General features: G+C 36.9%; 1 protein-coding gene across 1 annotated transcript in view; it reads left to right on the top strand.

The window, feature by feature from the left end:
• pcxb (pyruvate carboxylase b) overlaps positions 1-15,263 on the top strand; it is a 341,179-nt gene that overhangs the window by 262,203 nt on the left and 63,713 nt on the right. The window contains exons 16-19 of the mRNA XM_028475285.1: positions 4,297-4,453; positions 8,393-8,633; positions 10,446-10,613; positions 11,815-11,896. Of these exons, the coding sequence (XP_028331086.1) occupies positions 4,297-4,453; positions 8,393-8,633; positions 10,446-10,613; positions 11,815-11,896 (648 nt within the window). The remainder of the gene's footprint in view (positions 1-4,296; positions 4,454-8,392; positions 8,634-10,445; positions 10,614-11,814; positions 11,897-15,263) is intronic.

The following is a 15,263-nucleotide window of genomic DNA, read 5'->3' as shown; positions in this document are numbered from 1 at the left end:
CTTTAGAAGGAAAAAAAAACAAAAAAACGCACACAATCTTTTGTTGTTTTGAAAAGGGCAACTAACAATGTGCTTGTCTGCTTTGAAAAATGACACAAAGTACTAACCTGAGCAGCAGCAGAGAGGCAAACATTCTGACACAAGGTAGTGGGGCATTTCTCAAATGAAACCTGAATGTTACCCAAAAGGATTTAGTTGCTTCTCAGCACTCAGAACCAAGCATAATGGTGTTGTGCGTGCAGGTTGTCTGCACTCTCGCACTGTTTTGTCCAATCTGTATTGCGTCTGACGGGTCTGTTTTGCAAGGGCAGTTGACGTTGAAATGTGTGAACACAGTTATCAAAAGGTGTGCAACCAACAAGAAAAAGGCCTCCTGAATGAGACTTGATGGACTAAAAATATTTGAAAAAAGACTTGTTTTCTCCCCACTCCCTTTTAAATAAAATAATTACAGTAATTATGAAAACTACAATGACAACTGCGTTCAAACAGAAGGCACAATTCATTTTGTGCGTCAGAAAAACATTTGCGTGAAGAAGCATTTCTGATTTTCAGATACTAGGATAGACGATGGACGATAGACTGACGATAAACAATAATGATCCCATATTAAAGACACCATAAAATATTATGGAAAGGGAAAAAGGCAAAACAATTGCATATAGAAAAATAGTCATGCTTTTGTTTTTTTTTACTTAAACTCTGGACATACATACTCTGGGTATGACTTTTTCATATCAATAAGAATATTTAAAAAAAATAAAATAAAACAAACAATGACATAAATAAGACCACTTTTTCCTATTTAAAGTGCAAAAATTCCCGTTTTGCCAAAAAAAACCCTGCAAAAACAGAGAAATTAAACCAAATGAAGCTGTACATGAATCTTGCATAACAAGTAGACCTTATGATGTTTTAATATCACAATGTATTGTTGCCAGATATTTTGTCCCATTTCTAGAAATGACTAATTAATTCTGTAAGCACTGGTATTACACATTCCAAAAATGTTAATCCAGAGACATAACCCTGGATTGTGATCCATAAGTGCAGCATGTAGTGACATTAGATTTGTAACTCTACAGTATATATGTGTACCCCAATGTAAACCTCACATAGTCACATTCTAAACGTGTATGTCCAGATGTTACTAGAGTTCCTTTCTTTCTTAGTTCAAAACAAAACTTTATCATCCAAACCTTTACATTTCTTGCAGTAACAAAATTGTGCTTGTTTATCTGTGAATAACTTGGCTGACACTTCTATATTTATCTGTGCTCAGTAGTACTTACCCTTAATTGTAATTACATTTGATGATAATGCTTTATACTTTGTTGCTTTTAACAAATGTTTGACAGGCTTTCCAGCAGCATGTGTAAGTATTTCTGGCTAATGCACTGTTTTTCATCCACTTTGGTTTTAAATCACATCTACCAGTTTGCACTAAAAAGTCTCTGCCTTGTACTGATTTATGTGGAACAAAACAAATTATACAAGCGCACTGTAAAAGTTGATCTTCAAGACACGCGTCCGACTGCGACAGCTCGTAACAATGGCCTTAAAGCACTCCTCATAAATCACTTGTTGGCCACAGGACGAACACCACAGGGAGTCCCCTATACAAAGCATGTTTATTGCAGGCCAATTTCAGATTCAGACGATCACACGGTGTGCGTTTCAATTGCTTTGAGCCAAAGTAAATCACCAAAGGTAGACTGATATGTGCATATTGACGACTGGAACCTCAACGTATTGTCCCTGTGATGTTTTTATAACAGAAGGCTTTCAGATGTGGAATATTTGCTTTCACATTTTCCTGCTGCTTGGAGGCAAAATGAATCATTGAAGAGATTAAGCCTGTGAAAGCCCTCTGAGGATTAGGTCCCATTCTGACATAGCATTCCTCCCAACACCAGAGATACAAGATATAGCCAAATGAACTGTGTCATGTAATGTATCTATATGGTTTCCCATATCTGTTTAACACTCGGTGCGTATATCAGATGGAGGAGTATTAGATTGGTAATTGCTGGATGTGATAGCGCTGGTGTGTAGTTACTTTTTGTAATCAGTGTTTCTGAACACTTGAACATGCTCCAAGGAACATGGGCCATTTCACTGGAAGAGTTACAAAGAGGATTTTCAGATAATAAAGCAACCAGGAGGCCAAGTTGTCATGCAGCATAAATATAGCTAGAAAGAGAATCTAGTGTGTTTATGCAATTTATTACATTCTATGCTGGAAGAACTGGAGTTAACATGTATTTATTTGTTTTACTGTGTGTCTCTGTGGAATGGCCTGATCCGTGTGTTCATCACTTCCAGACTTCAGTGCTAGGCCACTCTTCTCTCTCAGCAGACAATCCCAAAGACTATGTCTGATATTGGAAGTTGCTGACAGGCTTTTAGGTGAAGTCAACAGAAGGGATGACCTTATCCCAATCCCCACTGCCCTTTACAAGTTACCTGACTTTTAAAATGGCTTTGAGCAGTTTCTAGAGTAATTTTTTTTTTAAAGCCTTATCTGGTAAATGATTACACTCTGAAGCTGTTTCATTTTTCATTTGTGCAGTTTGAAGAAACTTGTTGCGTTTCTTGTTCTTCATAGCAGTGGTTTTCAACCTTTTCAACCCGCAACCCCCAAAATAAAGGTGCCAGAGACCGGGGACCACCACTCTACCTGAAGGTGGTTGAACACAGACATGAACATTGAAGAACAGTCATAGGGAGAGCTTTTTCTGGGCCATCTATGAAGTGATTAAAATGATAGTCCATTGTTCTATGAATCTGTGATAAACACATTTATTTATTTATTAATCTGAATGATATCCACTGTTATCCAAGAAGTTTATTATTATTTGGGTCATAGTGACATATAGTCATCTTTTGGATGCAAATCCTTGTGTTAGTCAGAAATAAAATGGGGTAAAAGTGACTCAAAATGGTGGAAAAGGTGGTGAAATTTGATTTGAAAAACCACAGAAATTGGTTAAAAGTTGCAAATTAGAGTGGCCAAAAATGGACAGAGAAAGTGAAAAAAAGGGTTTCAAAGTGTCTTAAATTAAATTATGTCTTAAGTGGCTTAAAAGTAAAAAAATATATAATATATATAACATAATTTCAAAAGATGGAAAAAAATTGCAGAAATGTAGCAAAAATGCATTATAAAAAGCAAAAATATGGCAAGAAAAAGTGATGAAAATAGGTTAAACGATGGCAAGTTTGGTGTAGTTGCAGAAAAATGATAAAAAAAATAAGCAAAAATGGGCTCAAATTGTTAAAAAACAATTCTTAGTTATTTAAAGGCATCTGGCGACCCCCTCAGTGTAATGCGACCCCAAATGGGATCTGACCCTGCTTTATAGAATGAGCTCCACTCAAGTTTTATTTTTGAAGATTCCACTATTTTCACTGACAGTTAAGCTTTTCTACTAAATTATTTGGTTGAGCACATTGTTCTTTTTGCCTTTAATCAAATTCTACACTTTGTATCACACAGAAAGTTTAAGTACAATCCGGCACGTTTTGCATACGCTTCAGATATATTGCAGTCCACATATACAGCAGATTGGAGGCAGCCCACTGCGGTGCTTATGGCTAATGTCCTGCAGTTATGACCAGCTGTAGGACTTCAAGCATACAGTTGATTTGACTCCCACCTAAAAAATCCCCATATACCATTCTATTTTAATGGTGAAATCATAACATTAAATAACACAAAAGCAGAGAATTGCCTGGAACTGGTGGTTCAGGACATGCTGACATGGAGCAGTATATCAGGTTGAGAAAGTATAAATGGGGAAAAAGGGAAAGTTAAATTGCAGAGAAAGCTTTTTCCAGGCTAACAGCTGGGCTTAGCATTCGCTGCGTGTACGAATATACGAATGTTCAGAAAATGAAATTTAATGATGACAGTGTTGGATCAGCAGAATATCACTGGAGGCTTCAATATCTCTGGCTGATATGATAAACGGGTATGAGAATCACTAATCTACTCCCCCAGAAAGGGAAATGAGAGATTGCTCGTTCTTTTTCCACTGGAACATTTCTTAGCTTTTAAACCGACGACCAAAAGGAAACAATAAAAGCCTCAGAACTGGCAGTGAACGTGCAGCCATGATCAGATATTTCATCCCAGAATTCATAATCTAGTCTCATCTTTCTCAGTATGTGCTCTTGGATGATCAAGTTGGTTTAATTTTAAGTATAGCACTGACTTATTGAACTTACAAAGATTTATGAAGGCAAGATTGTGGAATGTGAAGTAAATGTGTGTTCGCCTCTCTCTGTGGGTAGGTGCCACCTTTGATGTGGCCATGCGATTCCTGTACGAGTGTCCATGGAAGAGACTGCAAGAGCTGAGAGCTTTGATCCCCAATGTCCCCTTCCAGATGCTGCTGAGAGGAGCCAATGCTGTGGGCTACACAAACTACCCTGACAACGCTGTGTTTAAGTAAGGACACACACGGACAGCCATTAATATGCATTATCTTTTCCCAAAAACTACATCAACAGGGTACACATGTAAATCACCTGGTCTCAGCTGTGTTAAGGGTAAATTTGTCCTAATAATCAGCTCTGAAATGGGTCGGGGCCCACATTCATAAATATTTAACTTGTAAATTATAAAAAAAAATTGTGACATGGTTGTGTTCGAAATGGCACACTCCGTACTATACACTACAAACTCAATGAGTATATACTGTCAACTATGACTAGGATGATGAGTGTTCCCACTGAAGTATACCTCGAAGTTTCCCAAGATGCATTTAGAACCTACGACCAAAACCTGAAGCACACTGAGGCTAAATATCTGTGTTTATTCGGCACCGGTGAGAGTTCTGAAAACATTTTAAGTGAGAAAGTGATCAAGTACAATATAAACATGTGGACATTTGATCTATCAAACTCACCAGTCATTGTGCTACTGACAAAATGTCAGGTTAACTTCAAAACAAGAGCCCTATTTACAAAAGCTAATGGAAGACAAGAAGAGATGCTTTTGTTTTGAAAAGGAGATTTTTGATTTTTAGCTTGAAGCTGGTCCCAGGACGATTTTACATTCTGCTCGCAATGCATCATGGGGTGGTTGAGTATGACTAGTGTACCCACCGTGCATACTTAAAAAATGTCTCCATATAGTATACATCTGGATATTTCTCACATACTCAATTTTTTCATACCATCTAATGTGATCACACAACATACTAATTTGAGTATGAGTAGTACGTTAGTATGCGATTTCAAACAGCCAATCTCAGAGTCGAAATATCTCAAACATGCTTGACCGCTATGATAGTAGAATTTTACTTTACCAAGTAAGAGGTCAAGCTTCAGGTGGCGTTCCAAGTCATTTTTTTCCAATGATCAGATAGAGAATCAAATATGTTACATCAGATGTTTATTCTACACAAAGGATAACCAATGAAAGGTTACCAGCTAGGTTCAAGGGTTGTGTGAAAGGATGAACTTTAGAGCACAACTTCAGTCTTTGTGCCGGGATGACTCAGTGTTTTTTTTTTATCTTATTTGTCAGAGAATGAAACACATTTGCAAGGCCATTCTCTGCAATTGTGTGTGCAACTGTTCTCCATGAAGTTTTCTCTTTGAAATAGGAGCAAAAAGTCATCCATGACAGGTCTATAACAGATGAAAAAAACACTTCAAATTTAGAAATTCCTTGTGTGTACCCTTCTTTTTTCTTGTAATTTAAAAATAATAATATTTTAGCTTTTTAATTGAACGATACATGCTTTATTCCAATGATGCATTGCATACATATTTAATAATTTCTGTAACTATTGGTTTACCTTCAGCTTTATCTTAGCCCTAAATACTTGATCAATTCATGTTCACTTTTTCCTCAGTCGGGTCCTATTTTTGAGTTTTTTGCAACCAGCCTTATTGATTTTCAGAGAAAAATCCATTTGAATGTGATTTTCTTGAAGCCGGCTGTCAGTCCCTCCACATTATTGTCAGACCCAGTCCTATTATGGGGAAAACGTGATTTTATGGGGCCATTTCCATGGTAACTACAATATAGGGTCATTCATGTCCAGTTATTTTTTATAGAGTCAAGCTGTGATTTAGTATCTTTAATTGGACGATTTAAGTTATTTAATAAGACATGATTTTGCTCATGGTTTTCTAAAACAGAAGTTAAATCTTCCTACATAAAAAGCTATCCATAAACTACTTGTATTTGCAGCACAAATTTTAGTCTCTGCTGTGCAGTAATAGGAGAGATTATTTAGTTATCATTTTGTTTTTTGTTGTTTTGTTGTTTTTTTTGCACCTTATACACTCATACAAAGTCATTCAAAGGAAGAAAACTAAATCGATCGACCCTTTTAATGCACCCAGCCTTTGTGAAAGCAATGATTTTATTTCGGCTGAAGTTTCTGCCCTCTGTGCTCTGCCTGCATTAAACATGTTGGATAATGCACTATGACAGCTGTTTTCACTGTAAATAGATGCACTGTTCAATCACACCACACTAGCCTCGCTCATTGAATCAGGTCAAATGGATGATGTGTGCCAGTTATCCTGCTCAATGAGTTGCACATCATTGATAGAGATGTAAGCTGGTAATGCCCATGGAGCTTTATATACTGTATACCCTCAAGCCTCGTTAGAGCCCAAAATATATATATATACTGTATATATATATATTCCGCCCCCCTGCCTATTGAATGTATATATAAATGTGTATATATATATATACAACTTTGATAAAACCTGAAATTTAATAATGTAACAAAAGTGCTGAGCTTGTTATAAAAATATATAATAAAACACAAAATGTTACAACTGGTCAATAATGTAACAACTTTTTACCTTTTTTATCTATATATATATATATATATATGTATATATTTATAAAATATGAAGGTAAGAATGAAAGTTACCAAAAATGTCGAGGTTCTCCAAAAGGCTTTAATATTAATAATTATGATACTACGCTCTACATTAAAGCAATAAGCCCTTTAATCCATAAATCATTGACTCACTTTATTATGTAATTAAATTATTACACTATTAGGGCAAAATGTTTTGCCTGCCTCATAATGTCATAATTAAAATACAAATTTTTACAGCTTGTTACATTATTGACTAGTTATTTCATTTTGGGTTTTATTAAAACATATTTTTAACTACATTTCGAACTCAGCACTTTTGTCACATTATTTACCAGTTATTGCATTTTTATTTTATTTTTTTTCACATTTTTAGTGGTTGTTACTTATCGGACTCTAACAGGCCTTTTCGTACACAGAATCTAGATGCTTCCAAAACTACACTTTTTTTTACAAGTGGATTCAGAAGCTGTCTGGGTAAAATGCATCAATACCCACCTGCATGCAGTTTCACACAACTAGGGCAAGGACACCCGCTTCTACTTCCACACATACATTAGGTGTGTCCCCACAGCTCAAATAAATTACAGGAGATGAGTTTATGACTAATGACAAAGGGAGCTGTCTGCTCTGCCCGCCTGCCTATTGAATCACACACTCGCAGACCTCCATGGTCCTTGTTTTTTCTCACACAGCATGGATCTGAACCACATCCATCTATTTACCTCGCTCACCTCCGCCTCTTTCGAGCACCCTCCCTCCTCGTTTCCCTCCTCACTCTGTGTCTCCTGGGAGGGTGGCGTTGAACATTTGTACATTATTGTAATTAATGGCTTTGATCCGTGTCCCTGAGTTTCCTTTCAATCCTCCTTACTTTCTCCTTCTCACCCTCAATGGAGCAGCTTGCAGCTAAGTGACCGGACAATCTTCATTAACCATACAAAATCAGAGTTTATCTACAGTTCATTTAATTTGATTAATAGATGATTTTTACTGCATCACATATGCTTCGCAGAGTGAGGCTAGTAAGGTGGTGCAAATGCCTATATTGCCTGGAAGCCTGAGGCACCTGAATGTTAACAAGATGCTCTTTCCATTTTGTAAAGGGTTGGATTAGTCAAAAGTGAAGTGCACAAATATGCACACGTTATGTGTCTATTTAACACCAGCTCTTACTCACAGCTGTGCCTCACAGCAAATTCACTATATACAGCTACAGTGAGCTCTCATTTTAGTTCTGAAATGTCCTGATTAAGATACCAGGGCTGGGTAATCATGGGATGGATTTACTACTTGCAGCTTGGATAATATGATGGGTATGTCTCTCCCACGATTGAGCGATCCCACAGGCTGTTGGCGGCTCACACTGCATTAAAACCATCAGTCAAGCGTGTATTTTCAGGTGTTGCAGTATGTATGTGGAGCATTATGGATTTGTAGCAAAAATACTGAATCATTACGTGTATGTGTCAGTGAGACTGTGATAACTAAGGAAAAAACTGTAGGTTTTTATTGACATTTTTTCTTTCCTGCAGGTTTTGTGAGGTGGCCAAGGAGAATGGCATGGACATCTTCAGGGTGTTTGATTCCCTTAACTATGTACCAAACATGCTACTTGGTATGGAGGCTGCTGGAGCGGCGGGGGGTGTGGTTGAGGCAGGCATCTCGTATACAGGTGATGTTTCTGACCCGATGAGGCAAAAGTACTCCCTGGACTACTACATTAAACTGGCAGATGAGCTGGTTAAAGCTGGAACCCACATCCTCTGCATCAAGGTAAATCATCAGAAATTGGCTTCCACTTCTTGTAGAGTAATTTATGCCACTGCCAGAGAATCTGTCGATTAATGTGCTTGGGTGCTGAAAGACTCACAACTGCCACACCAGATTCGCTTAAAGGGATGCTCAACCAAAATTACAGACAACTGAACTGAAAGGCTGTTATTTGTAAACTTTTCTAGTAAGAATGAGACAGTTTAGACGCTGCAGATGCAATAAAGAGCACTTTAAACACAGGCTTGTAGCGATCGACATCTTTAACAGAATGTGACCTAGTAATTACTCAAGAAAGCGCTCCATTTACATAACTCCAACTGGTTTTATGAGGTTTAAAGGGATCCGATGGTTGCCATGGTTACCCGTTCTAAGGTGTCTGTTGTTGTTCAGCTGAAGGTATGCGTGGATCTGTAGTAAGATGACTGATGGTGTCATCCAAATGCTGCACCCACCGGCATTTTCAAAATCCAATTTCTTGTTTCCTGGTAAGTGCAACATCAAAATGCGTACAACGTAATGTTCCTGGTCTTCTGGAATACCATAACATCCATGGAAGTGGATGACAGCATCAGATTGAAATGCTATTTCATCGTAGACTGGCAAAGTAGTCTTGATGTGATGACATGTATGAATGTTAAATGGCTGAAATGTTCAAAATACCAATACACGCGCATAATGGGATATTATTTGTATTTGAATACTTATCGTCTAAAGTGCGTTCATGTGATAGGTTGTGTATCGTTTTAATTCTTTTTTGACCAGGTTTTTTGCACTGTTGTGAAGTCATTTTGGAAATACCCCAATAGTTCAAAATGCCCTAGTATGGTAGACCACTAAAAGTTATTTCATCGGAACCACACCCTTAAAAAAGTAGATAAAACATATTTAACTCTCAATCCAAGGATAACGTCTCTACTTTTAATTAGCATTTTTGAAGCAAAAATGTGGACTTTTAGGGTTTTTTTTGTTTAACAACAATTCAAAGCTTCTTGAGTTAAAGTCAGGTATAAACGGACATCTTTTGAGGCTAGGCCACATTGTGTTTTTGAATAAGAGTTCAGAAGAAGAGGAAAATTTGCAATGTTTTTTACGTTTACCTGTTAAAATTGGAGTTTGTATTTGTATTAGTATTTATTAGTAAATGTTCATGCAAGTCTCCTAATTTCATTTAAGCAGAGTATAAACTTTTCTTGGAAACTTTTGCAAAATGTTGTATCTCTAGGGAGGAAACGAAATTAATTCACCTGAATTTAATTATTTTAAAGTTGTGCCAGTAAATTGGTGTTTTCAAAAAAGTATTTGTTGTCACATGGCCAGCCTTTTTATGATTTACCATCTTCCTAAAAAATTTAAAAACTATAGTAAATCTCCTCTTGGCATAATTGTGAGTCATTCTATTATTTAGTCACACAGCAGTGAGGTTTAAGGTTGTTCCAATTAAAATAACATGTATTTCAGAGCCATCCCTGAGTGAATACACTGATAATGGTTTTAAATTATATTTATAATTCAGGCATGGCGAAATAAAACACAAGGTGACTTTTTGCCACAGTGCAACTTCATCACAGCCTATGTAGTCAGTGAATGGAGGAAAACAAGCAAAACATTGCTGTGATTGTAAAGCATTCCACTGTTTTCTGTCTTTAAAAAAGTCTGAATTGATTTGAGCTGTAGTCTGTCTGAAATTGGAGGAATAGAACAAAATATTAAATATATTATACTGTATTTTCAAGAGATGTAACATGTACATTTTCTGCCAGTTTATGTGTATGATTGTATGATGTTACATTTTTACATAATTTCTGTCATCAGGATATGGCTGGCCTCCTAAAGCCAGAGGCGAGCAAACTTCTGATTGGTGCTCTGAGAGATCGTTTCCCGGATCTGCCCATCCACGTGCACACCCATGACACAGCCGGAGCAGGTGTAGCCGCCATGCTGGCCTGCGCCGAAGCTGGAGCTGACGTTGTTGATGTGGCAGTAAGTAGTTTTCTAATTTCATATCTAAGCTCTTATTAACTTTACACCAAATCTACAGGAAGGTCATCATAGGCTCTCTTCGTGAGGTCACATCCAAACACATTTGTGCAGGTTCAGTTCTGAGAACTTCACATGGGTAATCTCATCAACACAGCAAACATTAATTTCCTACAATTTGCTTTGTTTGCATAATTGAAATGTCAATGAAGATGGAAAAAAAGTTGAAGTGGGGAGCGTTTCCCTCACCGTGTTCACTGAAGCATTCTGCCAGCACGGCCAGTTTCATTAGCACAACTCACTGCTTTTTTGCCATTTTGGGTTATTGTGTTATTAACTGCCTTTTGTTATAATTTTACTAAAATTGCTAAGTTTGCACAATCACACATTTTCTGCTACTAATGTAGTAAGTCTATTAAATATAGTGTATTTAACACCTCATTCATCCATCCACCCCAGAGATGGGCAACTTTGATCACATTGGGTGTAGCAAAAATGTGATTGTTTGATCCGAGGACCACATTATCCACATTCTTGTCAGCGTTGAGAATAATTATCAAATTGAGCATTAATCCTGGAAAAAACAAAGGGTTTTTGTTGTTGTTTTGTATATTTATTTTTTTTTATTCATTTTGTTTATTTTTGTTGTTGGTTTGTAATAATTTCTGATTATTCCTGTGTTTTCATTGTTGTTTTGTGTGATTTGGGAATCAATTGGTATATTTTTTCAGTAATCTTGTGTTTTAGGAGTCATTTTTGTGTATTTTTAATGTCATTGTGTATATTTGATGTTTATTTTTCTTTATTTTTGTCAGTTGTCTTGTATGTTATTGAAATTCATGTTATGTATTTTTTTAATGTCGTTTTGTCTGTTTCTTGTTATTTTTCTGTATGCTTGTCTTCATCTTGTGTGTCTTGGAAGTCATTTTGTATATTTTTGTTGTCGTTTTGTTATTTATTTCTATTTTGGTAGTCATCCTGTGTGTTTCTGGAGTTCTTTTCAGGTATTTTTCTGTCATTTAGACTGAGGGCAGCCTGTGGCCACCATTTGCCACTTGCCTATGTCTGATCAACCCATAATGTAATGCATTTATCAGACACTACCAGTTTGAAAACACTGTCTCATTTATGAGAAGACCGCTATGCCCTTTTGCAGAGATTAAGGCTGTTATTAAAACTAATTCATATGGTAACTCCTTTCTAGGTAGACTCAATGGCAGGAATGACCTCTCAGCCTAGCATGGGAGCCATCGTCGCTTGCACAAAGGGGACGAAACTTGATACTGGTAAGTGACCCATTGACAAGCTTGTCGGTATTTACAAGAAAGGAACATGTGATCTCCCTCGAGGGAAAAAAATGGATTGGATGGATTATTTTGATACCTGCTGGGAAATTAGGCTTATGTTAATTCACTTTCTTGGTGCATACTTGCGGTGATTTAATTCACATCACATGAGGTTAGATATTTCATCCTGCTGCGCAGTGCTTTCAAAAATGATGAATATTCCCAGGTGCATTTAGGGGTCAAAGTCTCTCAAAGGCACATCTACCTATAAAAGCAAGGGAGGTCTGTTTGTGTGTGTGTGCGTGTGGATGTGTGTGTGTGGAGCAAATATCTCCCCGACGCGGTGCGAGTTCGACCTGAAACTCGGTCGACGGGTTCCAAATACCCCGAGTGTGTGTATCTGTTATTTTGGAGTAATTTGGTAATTTCAAAATGTTTATTTTAATTTTATTTCACTTCTGGACGGCCCCGAAATGAAACCTATTCAGCTTTTGACCTCAGGGTGTGAGGGGGCGCTAGCGCACCATCTATATCTATTTCACTGCACAGCTCCTCACGCAAGCAAGAGTCACGTCCTCCACTTCCTCCTGTGCCATGCTATCGTTAGCTTCTCAAACACGGTAGCTCTCTGAATAGATCATTTGAAACCGTCAGCCACTGGTGAGTCTTTTGCAGACACGTTTCCCATTGTTTAAACCATATAACTGTTGTTCAATAACGCGCTGTTTCACTAGAGTCGGTATTGACCTCAACCTGTTCAATACTCCATCTGGAAAACTGTAGATTTTCTGTGGTGCCGTGCATGGAAGTTAAGCTCTGACCACTCGGTTCGAAGGTAAAACATGATTTTTGTTTTTTTAAAAAAGACAGCCGAATTGTACATAATACTTTAATTTACTTATTCACTCATGTAGTTTGGAGTTTTACGTTCTGTTTTGCGCAGTTTTGTTGTTTTTCTGATTGGCGCTACAATGTCTATGGAGTTTGGTTATCAGCGTCTCAAACATTTCACTGAGTACAAACACAAAAATATACTAAATGAATAAAGTAAAACACAAAAAAATACACAAAAAGACTGAAAGAATAAAAAATACACATGACCAAAAAATATACATTACAGAAAAATACAATGCAGGTGCACGAAGAAGATGTATATAGACACACACACACACACACACACACACACACACATATTGTATTTATAATAAAAATATGCTAAATGTGTAAAATAAAACAAAAAACTAAACAATATTTATACAAAAAGTACACACAATTACAACAGAAATGCATAAAAACACACAATTAAATATTTATACAAAAAAATACACAAAATGACAAAAGAATCACACTACAATGGCAACAAAAAACTATGATTATACAAAAACACAACAGAAAGATACACAAATACACAATGACTCCAAAAAACATAGAAAAGTGAGTTAAAAAAACAACAAATGCATTTATCTTGTTCATGTCCCATAGAATTAAACCAGGAAAATCTCACACGATGTTTTATTTTGCACCCGCAAATAAACCCCTTATAACACTAGAGTACAGAGTATGTATACCTCTTTGTACATCCAATCTTCAAACATATACTCATTTGGCCGTACTTAACTCTACTGAAGCTCCCACATGAATGCATACTTCCGACGGGCACTGTACTAGTTTGACATAATTGTTAGGATGTGGTAGAATGTCGTTTGGGAAAGCAAGTGAGTAACTTTGAGAAGGGTTCATGGCTTCATGCACAGACCCCTCTGGACCACTGCTCTGCTGCATTACTTTATTTACTCAGGGGATTATATGATGAAAGGTAAGATTGTTTTATAATTGTACTCATTCCCTGCCAGGCTTTGCTATTGGCCGCATTGCACTGCATAAAAGACGGAATCACCCCACCTTTGATTACTGACCAGTCTTTGGTGAATGCTTTCTTCCTGCGGTTAGGACGAAGAGTGGAAATCCATTTATAAAAACTGGAAAGAACATGAATGAAGCTGAGGAAATTCATTTTCCTCTCTAGCATCGTACTAAAAAGAAAATGGACTGAGCTAAATTAACCACATCTGATAGTCCACCGCAATCACTCAGAAGCATGAAAATTTAATCCCTTATTGCACAGCTCATGTTCTTTCTGATGCTTCAGGGTGCAATACTTACATTATGCATGTGTTTATTTTGTGTCTTTTCTAAATACAGCAAATATCTTAAGTGTGTGTCCTTGTTGTGTGCCATACAATCAGTGACCAGCAGCATTTTTGAAGCCTTTGAGGAAACTCTCACAATTGTTAATCAATTAAATGTCATCATTAAACAAAATACTTCACACATTTTCAAATGTAAACCAATCAGGAAAAAAAGAGCATTTTCTTCCATCTATGTTGAAGATTGATATTGTCAACCATCAAACAGCAAAGTCACACGTGTAAAGACTAGTCATTTCTGAGATAATTTGGTCATGCTCCTTATATCCCTCGGCCAGATTGTTCATATTTTACTTAGAGGTGTGAAACGATTAGTTAAAAATCTAACTGTATTGAATTATAAATAATTGCATCTTTAGAATATGTAAACAACAAACTGAATCTCAAGTTACAAGACACCATCTTTATCCTGAAACACTAACATTTATTAAGGTGAAATGTGTAATAAATGCATTTGTTTTCACAAAGAGAAACATGTAGAGGTCAGAGATTTGGGCTTTGCTCAAGTTCAGTCTGTTATTACACATTTTTTTAAAAATAAAAATAGATATATAAACTAACCAAGATGTTCAAATAAAATGAAGTGCACAAAGAATCTTACTCCAATTGCAGTGTCGATATGAGAGAAGTGCAGAATGTTAAACCTTGAAGATTGAAGACTGTTATACACAAGCTGTTGCTCTTTTACATTTGGCTGCTCAGGCACAGCAGTTAGTCCATATTACTGAAGGAAAGAGCAGCTTCTCTTCTGCTTCTTGGTGATGGAGTTTTTTTTCTTCCTCCTGCTCTCCTCCCTATCTGCCCTCACTGCTTGTTTTGTCTGCTTTCTTGTGAAGCTAATAAGAGACTCTCTCTGCATTCATTCAAAACCCAAAACTATGGAATCGGTCAGCTGGTCACTTAATGCTATTGATCTAATTTTCTCAATGAGAAGACCAGGACAAGGTGAGCCGATGGAACATTTGCAGCTGGATACACGATGGATTATTGGAACAAGTGGAAGGTCATGTGTCTGTCTTCACTTTTTGTTGAGGACTTGGAGGATATATACAGTTCATGATTGGAATCATGGTAGCAGGGATGCTGTTAACCGGAGCTTCCTGATCTATCGTAAAGTCTGTACTACGTTGGCAGCTGTTTTGGGAAGGCTGCCAGTCATC

Source organism: Gouania willdenowi, chromosome 18, assembly GCF_900634775.1.
Source record: "Gouania willdenowi chromosome 18, fGouWil2.1, whole genome shotgun sequence".
Lineage (NCBI taxonomy): Eukaryota > Metazoa > Chordata > Actinopteri > Blenniiformes > Gobiesocidae > Gouania > Gouania willdenowi.
This window is presented reverse-complemented; position numbering and strand designations above follow the sequence as displayed.